General features: G+C 40.1%; 1 protein-coding gene across 1 annotated transcript in view; it reads left to right on the top strand.

Annotated features, from left to right (window-relative positions):
- The window catches only part of LOC126267195 (Kv channel-interacting protein 4-like), an 816,550-nt gene that overhangs the window by 392,216 nt on the left and 402,352 nt on the right, over positions 1-21,982 (top strand). Inside the window, exon 3 of the mRNA XM_049972164.1 lies at positions 11,436-11,505. Within this exon, the coding sequence (XP_049828121.1) occupies positions 11,436-11,505 (70 nt within the window). The remainder of the gene's footprint in view (positions 1-11,435; positions 11,506-21,982) is intronic.

Raw genomic sequence — 21,982 nt, 5'->3', positions numbered from 1 at the left:
GTTTCTTGTTCTTTTTGCCTTCTGCTTATATTTTCAGTTTCTTTTCCAGGACTGGAAGTTGTAACTGCGTATTTATTCCTTCCTTCTCTACGTCTTCAGCCAACTGTTTAGCCGATTGCGCTATGTTCTTAGCTTCCGGAGCCTCATCCTTTGCTTCCGTCTCTAATCTTTTTACATCTTTCAAATTTTCGGTCAAAATATCCCATTTTTCCTTTATCTCTTTCCTAGTCACCTTCTTTCGCCTCATTCATCTGTTCCATTTTTTGCAAAAATTGCAATAAAACAGGTTGTGAGTTAGCTCATCTCTTCTACTGGGTACTGACGCTTCTGAATTCAACTGACAGTGTGTCTGCAGTGGTGAAACTGCCCTGCTGTTCACATCTGTCCCTTCTATGAGGTAATCTCTGATCATTTTAACTGCACCCTCGTGTTCTGAAGCGACAGAGGCGTCCTCTTTGTCGTTCTGCTTGTCATATCTGATAACACTCTGACTTGACATGCTCCGTCTGTTCCGTTTGAAGCACGGATGGGCTCTGAATCGTCCGTACCGTGCGAAATATTATCTGCACCTCCCTCACGCCAGATAATTTTCCAGCTTGATCTCGCTTCATATTCGAAACTTTCATTAACTTAAATAACTCCCTAGCTCCTTTCGTCTGATTCCTGCGCCCCATTCGAGAATTTATTGAAAACGCCTCACTAACAGAAACATATAATTAAGCTTATACAAAATCATTTCGACGCTGTACCACAGATTGACAGATTGATAGTATGACAGATTGATAGTATATGGAGCAAATCGGCACAAACCAGAGAAATCTGAAGAATCTCATACATTCATTATTTAGTTCGCGCCAGCCCTAGAAACGTGACTATAAACAAAAACTAATTTTAATTGTGAAAAATTTTACTTCTCTCATTGCTACGTTGGGCACACTGTTTTCAAAACATTCCTGAAAATGTGAAAGTGCAATCTTTGTTCCTGACTACACCACAAAGTCTCCAATCACTGCTGTGATCCTGGGACAGGCACACCAAAAGTGTAATACGTCACCGCGTATGACATGTAGCTGCCCAGTGAAGATTATAAACTATCATTTGTTATGCAAGTGTGTACTTGCCATTAAAATTGCTACACCACGAAGATGACGTGCTACAGACGCGAAATTTAACTGACAGGAAGAAGATTCCGTGATATGCAAATGATTAGCTTTTCAGAGCATTCACACAAGGTTGGCGCCAGTGGCGACACCTACAACGTGCTGACATGAGGAAAGATTCCAACCGATTTCTCATACACAAACAGCAGTTGAGCGGCGTTACGTAGTGAAACGTTGTTGTGATGCCTCGTGCAAGGAGGAGAAATGCGTACCATCACGTTTCCGACTTTGATGAAGGTCCGATTGTAGCCTATCGTGATTGCGGCTTATCGTATCATTGCTGCTCGCGTTGGTCGAGATCCAATGAGTGTTAGCAGAATATGGAATCGGTGGGTACACGAAGGTAATACGGAACGTCGTGCTGGATCCCAACGGCCTCGTATCACTAGCAGTCGAGATGACAGGCATCTTATCCGCATGGCTGTAACGGGACGTGCAGACACGTCTCGATCCCTGAGTCAACAGATGGGGACGTTTGCAAGACAACAACCATTTGCACGAATAGTTCGACGACGTTTGCAGCAGCATGGACTATCAGTTCGGAGGCCATGGCTGAGGTTACCCTTGACGCTGCATCACAGACAGGAGCGCCTGCGGTGGTGTACTCAACAACGAACATGGGTGCACGAATGGCAAAACGTCATTTTTCGGATGAATTCAGGTTCTGTTTACAGCATCATGATGGTCGCATCCGTGTTTGGCGACATCGCGGTGAACGCATATTGAAAGCGTGTATTCGTCATCGCCATACTGGCGTATAACCTGGCGTGATGCTATGGGGTGCCATTTGTTACACGTCTCGGTCACCTCCTGTTCCCATTGACGGCACTTTGAACAGTGGGCGTTACATTTCAGATGTGTTACGACCTGTGGCTCTACCCGCTTTTCGATACCTGCGAAACCCTACATTTCAGCAGGATAATGCAAGACCGCATGTTGCAGGTCCTGTACGGACCTTTCTGGATACAGAATATGTTCGACTGCTGTCCTGGCCAGCACGTTTTCCAGATCTCTCACCAATTGAAAACGTTTGGTCAATGGTGGCCGAGCAACTGGCTCGTCACAATACGCCAGTGACTACTCTTGATGAACTGTGGTATCGTGTAGAAGCTGTATGGGCAGCTTTACCTGCCCAGGCGTATCAATGCCGTTATTACGGCCAGAGTTGGTCCTTCTGGGAACTGATGTCTCAGGATCTATGCACCCAAATTGCGTGTAAATGTAATCATATGTCAGTCCTAGTATAATATATTTGTCAAATGAATGCCCGATTATCATCTGCATTTCTTCTTGGTGTAGCAGTTTTAATGGCCAGTAGTGTATTTTTATTAAAGAAAAATTATGCCCTTACAGACTTCAAAATGGGGATGGAATTTAATTTTGTAACGAGGTGAGATACGTACGTAATGAAAGTCCAAGTTGTCATAAGTTACATTGTTTATTTTAAACCTTTACACATACGAGTGCAGTAGTTGCACAGAAGTATAACCTGAACATGTTCAGTAACATTACCGCAAGAACACGAAACATTTACAAGTAATGAAGGTTAGCGGAGATTCGAGACAAGGCACCGACAGGTACATTACAACATTATTAGCATATTGATCTGTTCCAGCGATATGACGACAGTGATTGCTAAATTTTGAGTCCGTAAAATTACGCATGCCAGAACGGTGTCTTCCTCCTACTCATTAACACTCTAACGTTTACTGAATACATTGGGACCTATGCACGCCGAAAGCGATTGCCGATCTTACCCTTAAAAAATAAAAAAAAAGCAGGATCACTGTGTCGTCTGCCACTGCTGCTGTCCGCGACCTCTGCGTCAGACGATGCCTGTGAATCCCGAAAAGCTACCTAAAGCGAACTTTTCATCATGCGCCAGTTGGAGTAGACATCGATTGATAAGTGCCAGTTCTACTGGAGCGTCCTCCCACTTTTCAACAATTTTTCGAAACTACCGCATCAGACTAGGGTGTCCGATGAAACTCCAACGATTTCGTGTCCAGAGGCCTACAGCTTTGGAAAGGAATGTGTTTTGGCTCCGTCCTGCCGGTGCCTCAAAGGAGCGCGTTACCATTTCGTTTTCCACAACCTTGGATATATACTTGTCCGTTTTATCTATATATGAGAGGTCAGCTACATGTACTTTTGGGATGAGAAAGTTTCATTCTCACACTGGTAGAATCTTCACACCTCGCCTGCAGTGCTTTACGAGGAGCATAAAGCCATTATACCTGTAGCTTTCACAGAGCGTGCATAGTGTCCCCTGGTATATTGCTCTCCTATAGGAAGACTGGCGCCCTCTTTGCATTCTCCACCCAAGGCTCATGGTTACCCGTCTTCTGGGAAGGACCTCTACTGTACTTTACAAGGCCCTCACCACAGAAAAACACTTTAGGAACGTGCGAGCGGCGACCATCTCGTGCTGGTTTTCAACGAATCGTCTGCAGCTGTGCGGACGTCTGCAGCATTGCCTGCAATCCACATTGTGTCGACTTCTGACTGGCATCCCTTCATCCTGTCCAGTATACAAGCAACATCCTTTGGTGAGCGCTGCCCTAACTGGTGTCGGCGTCATCTTTTGCACTTGCGTTAAACTAATGGTGCCCTCTGGCCCGCTTTGATGTGCTGTTTGTTTGTGAAATTGTCATACCAGCCAAACGTAGTTCTCATCAAACGCAACGTTTACAAGTAGTTCATGTATTTGCAATCACCATCGGATAATCTTTAATTCAAATAAGGGTATACACTATACATGGTGGTCCATTGATCGTGACCTGACCAAATATCTCACGAAATAATCGTCAAACGAAAAAAGTACAAAGAACGAAACTTGCCTAGCTTGAAGGGGGAAAACAGATGGCGCTATGGTCGGCCCGCTAGATGGCGGTTCCATAGGTTAAACGGATATCAACTGCGTTTTTTTTTTTAAATTAGGAACCCCCATTTTTATTACATATTCGTGTAGTACGCAATGAAATATGAATGTTTTAGTTGGACCACTTTTTTCGCTTTGTGATAGATGGCTCTGTAATTGTCACAAAGACATGGCTCACAATTTTAGACGAACAGTTGGTAACAGATACATTATTTAAATTAAAATACAGAAAGTAGGTACGTTTGAACATTTTATTTCGGTTGTTCCAATGTGATACATGTACATCGCCATTCTGTCATGCAGTGAAACATCTTGTAGTAACATCGGCAGAACATTACGTAGGAAATCAGCATACATTGCACCATTTAGATTGCCATCGATAAAATGGGGGCCAATTATCCTTCCTCCCATAATGCCGTACCATATATTAACCCGCTACGGTCGCTGATGTTCCACTTGTCGCAGCCATCGTGGATTTACCGTGGTCCAATAATGCATATTATGCCGGTTTACGTTATCGCTGTTGGTTAATGACGCTCTATTGCTAAATAGAACGCTTTCAGTAACTCTGTCATCGTCCCGTAATTTCTCTTGTGCCCAGTGGCAGAACTGTACACGACGTTAAAAGTCGTCGCCATGCAATTCCTGGTGCATAGAAATATGGTAGGGGCGTTTCGATGTTGATGTAGGATTCTCAACGCCTTGTTTTTGAGATTCCCGATTCTCGCACAGTTTGTCTGCTATTGATGTTCGGATTAGCCTCGACAGCAGCTAAAACACCTACTTGGGCATCATCACTTGTCGCAGGTCGTGGTTGACGTTTCACACGTGGCTGAACACTCCTTGTTTCCTTAAATAACGTAACTATCCGGCGAACGGTCCGACACTTAGATGATGTCGTCCAGGATACCGGGCAGCATACACAGCACACGCCCGTTGGGCATTTTGATCACAATAGCCGTACATCAACAATATATCGACCTTTTCGGCAATTGGTAAATGGTAATATAACAAGGGTAATGTATCACAAAGCAAATACCGTCCGCACTGGCGGAATGTTACGTGATATCACGTACTTACACGTTTGTGACTATTACAGCATCATGTATCACAAAGCGAAAAAAGTGGTCCAACTAAAACATTCATACATGTATTTTCCTTTTGTTGTGGCTGCTTGTGCGAGAGGGATTAAAAAAGAAAGATAAGATAAAAATCATCCCTGTTGCACAAGCAGCAACTAAAAAAATTACATCTCTCTCTCTCTCTCTCTCTCTCTCTCTCTCTCTCTCTCTCTCTCTCTCTCTCCTCCCACCCCTTCGCCTTTTGGACACGCATACAAAAAAAAAGAAAAAAAAGGTCGCCAAAACGAATACTATTTCACACACACACACACACACACACACACACACACACACAGAGAGAGAGAGAGAGAGAGAGAGAGAGAGAGAGAGAGAGAGCGAGAGAGACTCACTTGCATACACAAACATATCGCAGATATCTCAAAAATCACACTCGAAACTTGGCAATAATATTCGATCTTTGGCAATAACATCCGACAGTCGGCAACACAAACGAAAACTTTGCATCAAAACATGTGTTCAGTTCCTAGTGCTGTAAAGTGTAGAAAACAAAAACCCCAAGTGGCAATTCTAAGAAGAGGAACAGCACAAGAAATGGAACAGAAACATAAAATGACCACGCAACCTGTAAGTAGAACTACTGCAGAGAAGAAACCAAAGACCAGAACTGTTTATAACCTTCAGGTACAGTGCCCAAAATGCAAACAACATAGTAAAAATATGTACATATTCCAGGCCACTGTAGATGCCTTGCAGAGAACAAAAGGGTAACGCATATGGCACTAAAATTGTGTTTCATTCTGTTGCAGATAAACGGTCCAAAAATAAAAATTATCAGTATACGATAATAGATTGAAAAATTTGGACTCTCTCATTTCAATATACCTGGAATCAAAATATTAAATTAAATAGGGAAATAAAAGAAAACTTAGTCCATCCATCGTTGCTTTCTCGAAAAGTGATAAGTGGTATTCTCCTGCTGATAATAGTTTTTTGAAATTCTATTCAGAAATCATGTTGTAATCAGGAATCACTCCATTGTCTGGACTTACAGTTGTCAGTGCAAAAGGGTGCAAACTGAGGCTGAAGAGCTAATTTTCTTGTCAGTTTGTCGTTCTAAAGGACTATAACCTGAGGCATGTTATGTACATACAGCCAGCAGATCAGTTGCTTTCTATTTTTATTGTAACTATGAATGAACTGTTCATTTTTAAGTTTCCTCCCTATATCATGTCACAGATTCGTTATGCCTTCTCTCGTTTTTATTCTTTTAAAGCAAATGGAGCATTGTACTTCGCTGATACTGCACTTCGTAAAATACTTCTGAACTACATTTGATGGCCGACGATGACAGCGAGAAACTACCATACAGAACAGATGGGGGAAGTCTTGCACACTGCATGTGCACACGTACAACCTAATTGGCCACACCCTATGGTAGCAGGTACACTGTCGTCTGAGTAATGCTATACAAATTCGTATGCCTTGTGTTCGTTGCTCGTTTCTGTCACTATTGTTATTAAAGCAGCATTGATCGCTTTTCCCATTTTCTATAATAAAGTAGTATTTCTAATCAATGCAGATTTTACAGGAAAAAAGTACATCTTCTTTAGGAAAGTTTTATTTAAAAACAAAAAAAATTTAGCACAGCAGCTATGGCTAGTTGACGCTCCCGTTTTCTTACCTGGTATTAGCAAAAAATAAGAAGCATCTTTCATAAGCGAGACCAAACAAATACCGGTATTCATAATTAAAATACCAGTATCGGCTTTAACCGGTTGGCTTTTCTCATCGCTACTGTCGCCTGCCGATGTGGGCACTTGGAACGTTCTTGTTGTTCTCGCTTTACAACATCATATTGTAGTTGCAGAGAAAGTCCGTCATAATCAGGAACGTGTAGTTGTGTGTAATGCTATTAAACTTTTGACAGAAGAGAAAATGAGGAAGTGACATTCTCGTTAGAAACTGTACTGGGCAGGGTTACAGAACTAGTGAATTCTCTCAATAAAGGGAATAAAGGAGGAGGGAAAACATGGCTACAAGAGCTTCCCGAGGCTTCGCTACTGAGAAAAGGCGGAGAAGGAGAAGATATAAATTTTATTTTTAGTAATATTGATGAGCAGGTGTACCGTCCCCAGTAGAAATATTACAAAAACTTGAAAGTGGTATTTGAAAAGAAAACGAATAAAATTAATATTGGATTATACGTGAACATTAACCGCTCAGGCGATATGTAATTTTCTCTCATGATTATTATTATTATACAAAGTTCTGTGCGTCATTTTCGAGTGCAAAGAATAACGAAGATGCACTCTGACAATAATGGACCACGTAGATGGAAAACGAACCATCTTTTGTCATCTTTTATGTCGGACATCTTAGCGAGTTGTGTTGAATGTAAGCATTATTGTACTTGTAATCAGATAATACATTTGTTATTTTCAGCGCAACAGTTGCAGCCGCCGTTGCAGCCACAGCCGCCATTACGTGGCAATTTTAATTTATGAAATTAGCGGAAGCGAATTATTCGCCCACTTCAGTTATAAAACACATTTTTTCCACAGCCGCCAGCCACTGCAACGGAAGACATAGCTTTATGAATTTTATTTTCAGTTCAACAGCCGATATCCAGAGCCACGACTCAGACTGTAATGCATTATGAAAGAAAATGGTAAGAAATTATTCTCTGGTGCGTGTGTGGCCAAATGCAAAAAATAGTCAAAGATCTCATATTTGAGCAGAAACTTTTACGAGGAAAGAACCCAAAAACGTTTATTTCATTTTTCAACTTATATGTAACGTGTTACGAGATCAGTGTGTCTTACAATTACTAACGTGATTAATTTGATTTTGCTAATGGCTAAGTTTCATGGAACAAACTGTCTTACAAAAAGCGATTTAATTCAAATCAAAGGAAAAAATCAAAATTAAAGTAATAACTAAATTAAAAATTAATTTTGAGAAAAGCCACGTATAAACGACATTCATATAAAAAGAAAGAGAAAAATATTTTATATCATCATAAATCATGCGAGATAGGTTATCAAGCTTAAATTTTCGCCGTCATAGAAAGTGACGTTTTCCTCTACACTACATTTTTGTAGATTTTTTGTTTTATGAGATATACTTCTCAAAGTGTGTGGTCGATCTTGTTTTGCTCCGATTTATCCTTTGTTTATGTGACTCTTTCCTTTTCAGTACTCCACTGAAAAACTATTGACTTTGAATGTCTATATTTACCAAATTATTTGTTGTACTGATACAACCTGTTAAAAGCAATATTGTCTGAAGACTCTATAACCACAGGTGATATTTGATACGAGCTACACGTTTGTGCATAGGCTTCAGCTGTCGGATTGCACGTGGCGGCCCGTCACAGCGGACCCCCTCCACTATCATTGTCCCATACCCTACTGTGTCACCTGCACAGCTAGAAGCCAAGTTATTTTGCGCGGGCTCTAGCGCTATGATTCGTTGCCAGCCTGCTCAAGCGCCGCCCAATGTGTTCTTCTTGGCGAAGTCAATGAGCCGACGAAGACGGCGCACTGCCTCTTAACGTGCGTACCTTGTACTGTTGTTCCGTCCACTGAAATATCTCTCAGTAATGTATCCATCTGCAGCAACAGACTGGAGGACCGTTTTAGACCAAACAGCCATTGTAATGTCCGGAAACAATGTTGATTAAAATTACTATTTCATTGACAGTTAAGGCTACCAGTCTGAAATTAGGTAGCCACATACTGCTTGCCTAATGGACACGTTAGTGACTCTCATATTCTCTCAACAGATGGTTGTATAAATTCACAGATTAATATTAATGAGTTAGCCACCGACTGCTTCCCAAAAAAACTAACTGCTACAAAATTTTCTATTGAGTATATAATCATAATTTTGTGTCCCCAGCTGTTTGAAATATCCCGGTCTTTGACGTGGGAATAGGTTGGAACATCACATGCTAAACTGTGTGTTACAGAATCTTGGCGAAATCTGATGATAATTTGTCTTCACCCGACACTTCATTTTCAGATATTTCTTTAGCTGCTTTTCTGTTAGGGCACTGGTACTACTATTTGTCTTTAATGTGATATAGACAAGAACAAATTTTAATCAGTACCGAATCTTTGTATATCGCTAGTGGCAAACGCGGAAAAGCTTTTATTTGCGGCTTTTCTACACAGCGTTCACAGAGTATGACTACTGCTGTGTAGTACAGAGCGTATTTTTCATGTGTAATCTGAATTATAATAAGCTGATACACGGTGTCACAGAAGGAATGTAAATGCTTAACGATTTGTCAGAAACGAGCATCCAAAGCAAAAAAGACTAGTAAACATCGACTCTAAAAACCACACCATGAGAGCTATGAAAACTGACACATCTTCGACACTATGAAGAATCTCTTCTACTACAAACTCTTTCCTTTCCGTATTTTGAGAGATAATAGTATGGACAAAAACAGGAAAAAAATTCAGTAAACATGCGCTCTGAAGTGCACACCTTAAGAGCGATATTTACTAGAGAATGCCTCCTCTCAAAATATGAAGAGCAAAGAGCTTACAGTAGAAGAGATTTGTTTCATGGTATCGAATGCCTCCTCCCAAAATATGAAAAGCCAAGACCTTCCAGTAGAAGAGATTTGTTTCACGGTATGGAAGATGAAGTACTTTCCATAGCTCTTAAGGTATGCATTTTAGAGCTCATGGTTACTATATTTTTTTGCTTCGAATGATCTTTCTTCCCAGATCCCTGAATATTGACCATTCCTCCTGGAGTATCCTGTATTGTTAATGGCAAATTTTAAAAATTTTTACTTGTTTTGCTTGTAGTCTTCTTATGCAGAAAATTACACATATTTAACTTCTCTTACACAATTCAGTGTACACTACACTTGCTAAACGGAAACGCACAGTAAACAAACTACCATAGATATTTTACGTATTTTCAATAGAGATGGCACATCTCGTCCATAGAGAATTTATGCTGTTCTGTAGAGCAGAGGCTATTTTTCATATGTTGTCGGTATCGGTATTTGCTTATGTATTAATTACAAGGGTACTTATTTCCACATATCACTATTTTATTTGCTCAGTTAAGGATACCATCAAAGTATATGAGGGAATTCTCTGAGTAATTTTCCAGGTTTTCTCTCTCTCTCTCTCTCTCTCTCTCTCTCTCTCTCTCTCTCTCTCTCTCTCTCTCTCTCTCTCTCTCACATATATATAGTGGCAGCACAGCAAAATTTTAGCTTGTAACAAATACATCAAACAAATATTTGCTAAGAGTAAGTAAACGTCAGAAAATGCAGTGAGAGGCAAGGTTCATACTTTTGCCTGTTGCAGATAGTAATTTTAGCAAATCGATATAAGTAAACCTCATGTATCGGTAACGTAACAAAAGAGCGTGACTTAATCTTATGTTAAAACAAACTGGTATCACAAGTAGTAGCAGTAATGTAATATGGCTGAAACCACAAAAGATGAGAAATAAAATATATGTGAAAGAAAGGTAAAATGAGCTGCAGGTGTCTAAGGTGTTCACGGTTGTATCAGTGTGGGGGCAGTCCCACTGAATGGCCAGTGAGTCAGGCAGTCCTTCATCTTACTACATATTGGGAGCCGCTGGCTCGTGTTGATATACAGTAGATGGGCTGTGGGAACGTCGTCTGAAGCAGCTCAGACTGAGGAGGGATGCTTGTGACAGGATATCTCCACTGGATATCTCCACAATCTACACTATTGTAGTAAGTCTTTAAAAGGTCGAAGTAGGTACTCTGAAGGAATTCACAGGGTTCATTAGGGCAGTTAACACGATCGTTTTTCAGATCTGTGTAGATTTCAATGCACGATGCATTTTTGTTCGTTAGGCAAAATATTTATACAAAACTGAATACCGTGGATGTTATGACCATTGGTGACAATAGCTCCTCCATACAGTTCTGGAGTCTCCAACAGACTTGGAAATCTATAGAAGCATGATAGATCAGGTGACTGAAATCATAATTATTAAATTTAGAGAGTGTAGCAACTGCACAATGGTAGATGTGACAAGGTATAAATCGGTGAAACAGTTGGAAATTTTATCAAGTGTTACAAAAATAGTAATAAGCTGGCGTATGTCGAGTACTTTGTCACCACTGTGACAACAATTCATTCTTATTCAAAAATTTCTATCTTTTCAGATAAATTAAATGTAACCAACAGAGCGAGTAGTATAGTTTATTTATATATCAAGATTACCAAAGCTTAAAGCGAACACCATTCGGTTTCTTTTTTTAGTATGAAACTTCACTGAATTGAGCATTTCTGTTTGTTTCAGGAGTGTCCCACTGGCATGGTCGATGAGGAGTCCTTCAAGAATATTTTCTCTCAGTTCTTCCCGCAAGGAGGTGAGTCCAACCACATCCCCGAAAAATGAACGATAGATAAGAAATATGTCACAGTATGATGTCTAATTAATTGATATATTTCACAAGATTTCATGATGTTCAAAATGCGGAATTATTATATTCCGTGACAAAGCTGTTACGGAATTATTTGAAGTTGGGAATCTGTTGCTGAAAGCTGTAAAGTGAACATTGTGATTTTCAAGCGCTCTTCGACGTAATTAATTATTTTATAGGGCCTACATTCTTCAGTCTTCCGTGCTTCATGGTTCAAAAGGTGATATCAATCGCTCTGAGAACTACACTAATTTCATTAGTGAATTACAAATTTCTGCATCTCATGCAATTTTAGCACCTTACTCAGTTTCAAAGTGAAGAGAATCTCGTGGAATGGTAAACTTCTGAATCTAACAAAGGAGACTCTTTTACTAGTACACCGTAATTAAAGCTACTCCAATCGATTCGTTTTATACATCCCACACTACTTCTGTATGACGAACGCTATCCAGACAGGTGACAGCGTCTCAGAGTTTTGGACGACTGTTAGCAAACGACATGTGCTGTAACAAATACAAGTGAAGATTGGCAAAGAGTTATACAGTATTTTTGGACCAAGATACAACCTTACTTCTGCTTTGTTACGGAGGGGTCTCCAGTCGTTCTTTGTGTAATTAGCGGTGTAAGCATACAGATTTTGTATGTGTCTATTAGTTTATTCCGTTTATAGTACTTAATGGTTCAGGGTTTATATACCGTAAACTTGTTACGTCTACACTAGCCATTTTGATATGTCCATTAATTTCCTAGTTTCCAATGGTGAAAACACTTTATAAGTCAACATTTCTGAATCATTCACGATAGATTAAGTATTATAAAAGGGATAAATTCACAGAGTCATCAAAAACCTGCATGATTACACTGCTAATTACGCAAAGAAAGATTGGAGACATTTGCGTAAGTTTGGAGGAAGTATGGTATATCTTGGTCCAAAAATACTGTGTAACTCGTGGACAATTCTCAGTTGTATGTTTTACAGTGTGAATCCGTTTGCTAACAGTCAGCCATAGCTCTGAGAGGGAACTTACTTTGATTATTGGGCTGTCGCTTGTCTTGATAGTTTCCTGATACAGACGTATGTATGTATTAAACCTGGGACTTAGAAACGATGAAGAGGCTTCGTCCCGCCGTAGCCCTCAATGTATCACAACCTAACAACAGGCCACAGCACAACACTCGCCCCACCGCCGCTCCACACCGAACCCAGGGTTAAGGTGGGGTTCGCCTCCCAGTGGACTGCCCGGGAACGTCTCATACCAGACGAGTGTAACCCCAAATGATTGCGTGGTAGAGTAATTACAGTGTACGCGTATGTGGAAACGATATTTGCGCGGGAAGATGGGAACCAGCCCGCATTCGACGATGTAGATGGAAAACCGAATTAAAAACATCCACAGGCTGGCCAGCACACCGGACCTCGACATAGCGCAGGGTGCACAAAACGAATCCGTAGAGACAGCTGAAACACCCCATACAAAAAAAAGCAAAGTGGTACCTTGAACGTAGATTTTTTTTTCCAATCTTCTGACAGGATTTATGTGGCCCATCACGAATTCCTCTGCTGTGTCAACCTCTTCATATCGGAGTAGCACTTCCAAATATACATCCTCAATTATTTGCTGGATGTATTCCGATCTCTGTCGTCGACTACAGTTGTCACCTTCTACACCTCCTTCTAGTACCGTGGAAGTTATTCCCTGATGTCTTGATAGATGTCTTGCCATCGTGCCCCTTCTTCATCGATTCTGTGGAGAACTACCCCATTTCTCACCATATCAACCCACCTAATTTTCAACATTCTTCTGTAGTACCTCATCTCACACTCTTCGATATTCTCTTTTTCCGGTTTCCCCACCAGCAATGTTTCACTGCCATACAATACTGGGCTCCAAATGTACATTCTCAGAAATATCGTCCTCAAATTAAGGCCTGTATTTGATACTAGTAGACTTCTCTTGACCAGGAATGCCTTTCTGTCAGTGCTACTCTGCTTTTTATGTCCTCTTTGCTCCGTCTATCATGGGTTTTTTTGCTGCACGGAATTTCTTAACTTCGTCTACATGGTGATCCCAAATTCTGACGTTGTTTCTCGCTGTTGTCATTTCTGCTACTTATCATTACCTTTATATTTCTTCGATTTACTCTCATTCAATATTCTGTACTCATTAGGCTCTCCATGACATTCAGCACATCCTGTAATTCTTCATCACTTTCACTGACGATAGCAATATCATCAGCGAGTCTTATCATTGATGTTCTTTCACTCTGAATTTGAAATCACTCTTGAACCTTTCTTTTCTTTCCGTCATTGCTTCTTCGATGTACAGATTCAGTAGCAGGGGTGAAATACAACATTCCTGTCTTACACCCTTTTTAATCTGAGCACTTCTTTGTTGGTGTGCCACTCTTATTGTTCCCTCATGGTTCTCGTATATATTGCATATCACCCGTCTTTCCCTATAGCTTATCTATTTTTTCTCAGAATTTCGAACAACTTGCATCATTTTCGATTGTCGAACACTTTTTCCAGTTCGACAAATCCTACGAACGTGACTTGATGCAACCGCAACTTCAGAACTGCCTTTCGGAGCTTTTATCTTTCCTAAAACAAAAGTGATCATCTTCCACATCCTGAATTTTCTTTTCCATTTTATTGTGTAGTATTCTTGTGAGCAGTTTGGGCACGCGAGCTGTTAAGCTGATTGTGCGATAATTCTTTCACTTACTGGCTCCTGCAATCCTCTAAATTGTGTGAATTATCTTTTTCCGAAAGTCAGATGATGTGTCACTAGACTCATACGTTCTACACACCTACGTAAGCAGTCGTTTTGTTGCCGCTTCCACCAATGATTTTAGAAATTGTGATTGAATGTTATCTGTCCCTTATGTCTTATTTGATATTAAGTCTCCCAAACCTCTTTTAAATTCTGATTCTAATATTGGATCCCCTATCTCTTCTATATCGACTCCTGTTTCTTCTTCTATCACGTCATTAGACTTGTCCTCTCCCTGATAGCGGCTTTTAATGTACTCTTTCCAAGTACCTGCCCTTTCCTCTACATTCAACAGTTGAATTTCCATTACAATCAAAATATTACAACCCTGGCTTTTAGTTTCATCGAAGGTTGTTTTCACTTTTCTAAACTCTGCGTCAGTCGTTACGACTATCATTTCTTTTTCGACTTCTTCGCATTTTTCAAGCAGCCATTTCACCTTACCTTCCCTGCACTTCCTATTTATTTCATTTCTAATAGACTTGTACTTCTGAATTCCGGTCTTTCCCTGAGTGTTTCCTTCTTTCATCGATCAACCGAAGTATTTCTTCTGTTATCCATAATTTCTTGGCAGTTACCTACTTTGTATATACTATTTTCTTTGCAGCTTCTGTGACTGCCATTTTTAGAGATGTCCATTCCCCTTCAACTGAACAGCATATTGTGTAATTCCTTATCGCAGTATCTTCATTCCTTAGTACTTTCGTATCCCACTTCTTTGCGCGTTGCCTACTTTGTATATACTATTTTCTTTGCAGCTTCTGTGACTGCCATTTTTAGAGATGTCCATTCCCCTTCAACTGAACAGCATATTGTGTAATTCCTTATCGCAGTATCTTCATTCCTTAGTACTTTCGTATCCCACTTCTTTGCGCGTTGATTCTTCTTGGCTAGTCTCTTAAACTTCAGCCTACTCCTTAGCACTACTAAATTGTGATTTGAATCTTTGTGCGCTCCCAGGTACATATTACAATATATTATCTGATTTCGGAATTTCTGCCTGAGTACGATGTAATATAACTGAAATCTTCCCGTACCTCCTGCCTATTCCATGTATACCTCTACCTTCTGTGGTTCTTGAACAGAGTATTCGCTATTATTAGCTGAAATTTATTGCGGAACTCAATTTTTCTCCTCACTCATTACCAGTGCCAAAAGCGTATTCTCCCGTAGCCTTTTCTTCTACACCTTTCTCTACAGCCGCATTCCAGTCCCTCGTGACCATTAGATTTTCATCTCCCTTTACGTTCTGAATTATCATTTCAGCATCCTCATATACGTTTTCTTCGTCTTCGTCTTTGACTTGCGACTTCAGATTATCCCCTGAACTGTTGTTGTTGTTGTTGTTGTTGTTGTCGGTGTTGGTTTGCTGTCGATTCTGATGAGAACAACCGTATCACTGAAGGGTTCGCAATAAATCATACCTTCGTATTCATAATGAATCCTAATCCCGTTATACCATTTTCTGCCGCTGTTGATATTAACTTACACTATTTTTTTTAGTCTTCAGTCTTGTGGCTGGTTTGATGCTACCCGCCACGAATTCCTCTCCTGTGCCAACATCTTCATCTCAGAGTAGCACTTGTAACCTACTTCCTCAATTATTTGCTGGATGTATTTCAATCTCTGTCTTCCTCTACAGGTTTTGCTCGCTACGGCTCCGTCTAGTACCATGGAAGTCATTTTCTCATGTCTTAACAGATGTCCTATCATCCTGTCCCTTCTCCTTATCAGTGTTTTCCATATATCCCTTTCCTCTCAAATTATGCACAGAACCTCCTCATTCCTTAGCTTTCAGTATTCTTCTGTAGCACCTCGTCTCAGATGCTTCGATTCTCTTCTGTTCCAGTTTTCCCACAGTCCATGTTTCACTATACATACAATACTGTGTTGCAGACGTACATTTTCAGAAATTCCTTCCTCCAATTAAGGCCTAGATTTGATACTAGTAGACTCCTCTTGGCCAGGAATGCCTTTTTACAGTGCTAATCTGTTTTTTATGTCCTCCTTGTTCCGTACGTCTTTGGTTATTTTACTGCCTAGGTAGCAGAATTCCCTAACTTCTTCTACTTCATGACCATCAATGCTGATGTTAAGCTTCTCGCTGTTCTCATTTCTGCTACTTCTCATTCCTTTCGTCTTGCTTCGGTTTAATCTCAGCCTATACTCTGTACTCATTAGACTGTTCATTCCATTCAGCAGATCATGTAATTCTTCTTCACTTTTACTCAGGATAGCAACGGCATCAGCGAATTGTATCACTGACATCCTTTCAAAGACTACATCCCTATCTTACACCCTTTTTAATCCGAGCATTTCGTTCTTCGTCGTCCATTCTTATTATTTCCTCTTGGCTCTTGTACATATTGAATATGTATGTTATCTGTCTCTTCCTATAGCTAATCCCTATTTTTCTCAGAATTTCGAACATTTTGCACCATTTAACATTGTCGAATGTTTTTTCCAGATCGACAAATCGGATTAATCAGTCTTGCTTTTTCTTTAGTCTTGGTTCCATTATCAATCGCAATGTCAGAATGGCCTCTCTGGTGGTTTTACCTTTCCTAAAGCCAAGCTGATCGTCATCTAACACATCCTCAGGTTTTTTTCCCATTCTTCTGTATATAATTCTTGCCACTAACTTTGATGCATGAGCCTTCCAAAGCTCTCTTGAATTCTGATTCTAATATGGGATCCCCAAGTCTTCCCTATCGACTCCTGTCTCTTAAAGATATCACATCAGACAAATTTTCTCCTTCATGAAGGCCTTCAGGCTACTCTTTCCAGCTACCCGCTCTGTCCTCTGCATTTAACAGCGGAATTCCCGTTGAAATCTTAATGTTACCACCCTTCCTTTTAATTTCACCGAAAGTTGTCTCGATTTTCTTACACGCTGAGTCAATCCTTCCCACAGTCACAGCTTTTTCGATTTCTTCATATTTTTTATGCAGCCATTTCGTCTTAGTTTTCTTGCATTTCCTGTTTATTTCATTACTCAGTGACTTGTATTTCGGTATTCCTCAGTTTCCCTGAACATTTTTGTACTTCCTTCTTTTAACGATCAACTGAAGTATATCTCCTGTTATCCATGGTTTTTTGGCAGTTACCTTCTTTCTACCAACGATTTTCTTTCCAGCTTATGTGATTGCCCTTTTTAGACATATCCATTACTCTTCTACTGAACAGCCTAATGGGTACTTCTTCATTCCTTAAAACTTTCGTATCCCACTTCTTTCCGCGTTGTTTCTTCTTGGTTAGTCTTAAACTTCAGCATGCTTCTCATCACTACTAAATTGTGATTCTATATTTGCTTCTTGGTACGCCTCGCAATCCAGTATTTGATTTCGGAATCTCTGTCTGATCATGATGTAATCTAACTGAAATATTGCAGTCCCTCCCTGCCTTTTCCAAATATACCTCCTCCTCTTGTAATTCTTGAGCAGGGTATTTGCTGTTACTAGCTGAAACTTATTACATAACTCAATTAGATTTTCTCCTCTCCCATTCCTTGACCCAAGCCAATATTCTCCTGTAACCTTTTCTTCTACTCCTTCCCCTACAACTGTATTCCAGTCCCCCATGACTATTAGATTTTCATCCCTTTTACGTACTGTATACCCTTTCAGTATCGTCACATGCTCTCTCTATCTCTTCATTTTCCGACGTCGGCACATATACCTGAACTATCGTTGTCAATGTTGGCTTGCTGTCGATTCTGATAAGAACAACCCGATCACTGAATTGTTCAAGTAACACACTCTTTGCCCTACCTTCCTATTCATAACGAATCCTACTCCAACCATACCATTTTCTGCTGCTGTTGATATTACCATATTATACGCATCCGACCAGAAATCCTTGTCTTCTTTTCATTTCGCTTCACTGACCCCTGCTGTATCTAAATTGAGCCATTGCATTTCCCTTTTCAAATTTGAAGCTTTACTACCACGTTCAAGCATCTGGCATTCAACGCCCCGACTTGTAGATCGTTATCCTTTCGTTGATTATTCATTCTTTCTGTCATGGTCACCTCTCCGTTGGATATCACCTCCCGGAGATCCAAGTGGAGAACTAGCCCGGAATCTTTTGCCAATGGAGAGATCATGACACTTTTTCTTCAACTACAGGCCGCATGTCCTGTGGATACACGTTGTGTGTCTTTAATGCAGTGGTTCCCATTGCCTCGTGCATCCTTATGCCGTTGATCATTGCTGATTCTTACGCGTTTAGGGGCAGTTTCCCATCCTCCGCTCTAATCGATAAGGCGATTGGCGGAATGAGGAGTGACTCCTTATGCTGAAGTCTTCTACCGTCACTGCTAATGATTTTTATTGAGAATTTAAGAGGTGTCGGGGTTGTAACCGGGGCCGAGGACGTTTTGGTTAATAATCGAGGACGCTACCCCTTTTTTCCCCAAAGGAACCTTCTTGGCTTCAAAAGGAGTAGTGGGAGCAAAGTGAACAGGGGTCGCAACCCGAGGCCTGGCCACCATGTCAATACATTGACAACCGGAAAATTGTAAATGTAATTAAAAAACGTAAACAAATATCCCTCAAGGTACAACATAAACATCGGTCAAACGATGTAGTTGCCGAAAATGACGGATTTGTTAAGGAACAAAAGTAACATTGTGTATTATTATAGTAATTTCGCATCGTGCTAGGTGTGCCTATAAGGGTCAAAAAGACATAAATAGTCACAATCACTCGATTACGTACGGTGTGAATGATTTATTGCTGAAGTTCAACTTCGCATGTAAGTCATCCAAGTCTGACTCTGTCGTGCAGTAGTAGTGATGTATTTTAATGGCACTTATGTTGTAAACCGATCGCAAGGATGCGCCTTTGTGTGCTAGGCACCAGTTAGTGGCTGTTGCTGTATTATGAGCTATAGTACAGCAAGCATGCACAGGCTTTATGACTCCCCATATAGTAACGTCACATGCATCTACAGGAAACAGACAAGACAGGTACTTAATCACTTACAAATTTAAAAAGCCAAATAACAGCACTCATGAATATGATATCAAGTTGGCTTGTAAATATCAGTGAACCACCCGTTAATGTAATGTCTTCAAAGAGAAGGAAAGTTAGGCTGTGATGAAGTACCATTATACGAAGATTATAAGGCTTTTTGTCAATATAAGGTCGAGAAAATTTTCATGCGGTAGAAGCAAACAATACGGTCCAAAAGCGGAAGCACTCAGTGACACGGGGGGGAAAGCTGCTTAGCATAAGCCGCTTACGAACAGATGAAATCTGTTGACCAGGGCTGGACGGTGGTCTCGAATGGCCTCTACTGGTGGAATCCACCTGGAATCAAATATTCTTTACGCCGCCGTGTTGGTGCAGGAATTCAATACTTTCGTTGACAGGAGAATACAGCAATGATAGGCAACACAGGTAGTACTGCCTCCCTTAAGCTCAGATGTCCAGGGGTCTTCCGTTTGGATGCCGACAACGGGAGGCACGAGTTGCAACCACAGGGCAAATGCCATTGTCGGAACTACTAGTATTGTTATGAATGCGTTGTGATTCTGCTCATGTTTAAATACAGATTCCAATCAAGGAGCAGCTCGTGGGGCAGCATGCGTCTTTGTAGCTCGTCAGTGGCACGCGGTTCACTTTGCATCCCTTCCCTCCCCCTTACTGATGACAGCGTATGAATGTAGCTCAGGCTAGGCAGTTAATTACTGTGAAGTTCCACGCCATTAAGATTATTATTACTTAATATAAGTCAAAAACAGTATGATGTATTCAGATGTACATGAAAGTAAAGCATCCTGAGTTTGAAGCCAGTGGAATTAATAGTTTAAAAGAAAATTGGGTTTTTCATAATACTGAGCTCTGGCAAATAAATAGAAGCTAAAACCTTAACATTTCAACAACAGGTGTATTAACGTAACGAAACATACTACTGAGAACTTTATTTAATAATCTGCAGTAATTTACAAATTATTAAGTGTATATTTGCCGTTTGGAAATGATAGAATGTTGCGGATCATCAACTCTTTTGGCTCATCTTTTGGATTATAGATTTCACAAATAATTACGTAATATAAGAATGCTGTACCAATTTTTATGTTTGTAATTATAATAGTCTGAGGTGCAGAGAGTTTTGAATCGGCACTTTTGGAAGAGAAAGTGTGCAACATTGCGTTGAGAAACTATACCTTTCGTGTTTATGTAAGTAGAGGATTCTAAGTAACTTCATTGTCTCAACAAATCGTTACTCAGCTATGGTACATTTTAGTATTAACTTAGATTCGTTAATCTAGAGAACCATTTAAAAAAATGGCTCTGAGCACTATGGGACTCAACTGCTGTGGTCATCAGTCCCCTAGAACTTAGAACTACTTAAACCTAACTAACCTAAGGACATCACACACATCCATGCCCGAGGCAGGATTCGAACCTGCGACCGTAGCAGAGAACCATTTAGATTTTTGTACAAGGCCGAGAGGCTTACTTATGCTCTAGTAGAGTGTTAGGTGCAAGAAAACTGAGTATTAGACTCGCAGTATGCTCCCACGGACGGCACACTATTGCTCTCGAGAGCTATTCAGCACTAGGCAGTCGATGTAGTTTGTAAATACTAGTCATTGCGTAGCTATCGTTATACAAGGTCTAACAGGATACCTCGGGTGACTGTTTTTGGTAATATAGTATCAACAATGCGTGTGTTTTCTAGAAGTTTGCAGAATTTACTGTTTAAAGTTATATTTTTTATAATTGCAGCGAAAGTGACTTGCAGATTAATGTATCCCTGATTTTTTATCAATTTTTGTGTGCTTCCTTCACAAAATACTGCATGACAAGTGGAGTATTACAACTTTCCACTTACAGGGCGAGCAAATTGACTTTTGAAGTAACCGCCCAATAATTATTGCAGTTAGAAGATTTAAAATTTAAAAAAAATCTTAAGTGTTTCAAATGGGGAATGTTACAGGTTCTACTTTTTTGTGTTGTGGAAAGACTTGCTTACGGTGTGAACTTAAAAGGATTTTATATTGTACCGTGGTTTATTTTCAAAGAATATTCTTAAGATTTTTTTTGTTTACTAGCGACTCACCAAGAACATTAACACATTTAATCACACTATGTAAGCATGGAAGCAGTTGTCAGGTAGTAACTGATGAAATCATAACCGAATACCTTTTAACAAATGGGAATTTTATTCACTTTAATAGTCCTAAAAGCATTTTATTTTAAAAAACAGATTTAAAATTATAATCAGAAAGCACCCTCTAAATATGAAAGTTACAATTTATTCAGAGGCAGAAAGAAACAAGTTTTGACTGTATGAGCTTTGAGGCAGAGAACCTTGCCGCTCCCTTTTGACACGGCTGTAGTTACGACCGCTCACAACAGCCTCTGAAAGACTACACTGGTGCAAATATGCAAAACACCAGATAACTTTAAACTATCAGTTTTAACAATTTACACAAGCACACAAACTATGTCGCCCCCCCCCCCCCGCAGGAGGGATGGAAATGGTACAATTAACCTTGCCAGCGAAGGTGCAACTTGATTTTAACTTCTAAGAATAGTCTTAGGTAAAAGGGTGGCAACTTTGCATACTAAAATGATCATTTAAATAAAAGCCCATGAAATGCAATCTTATATAAAATTCTACAAGGTTGCCAAACA

This window comes from Schistocerca gregaria, chromosome 4 (assembly GCF_023897955.1).
Source record: "Schistocerca gregaria isolate iqSchGreg1 chromosome 4, iqSchGreg1.2, whole genome shotgun sequence".
Taxonomy (NCBI): domain Eukaryota; kingdom Metazoa; phylum Arthropoda; class Insecta; order Orthoptera; family Acrididae; genus Schistocerca; species Schistocerca gregaria.
The sequence above is the reverse complement of the archived record's forward strand: the minus strand, read 5'-3'. Positions and strand labels throughout refer to the sequence as shown.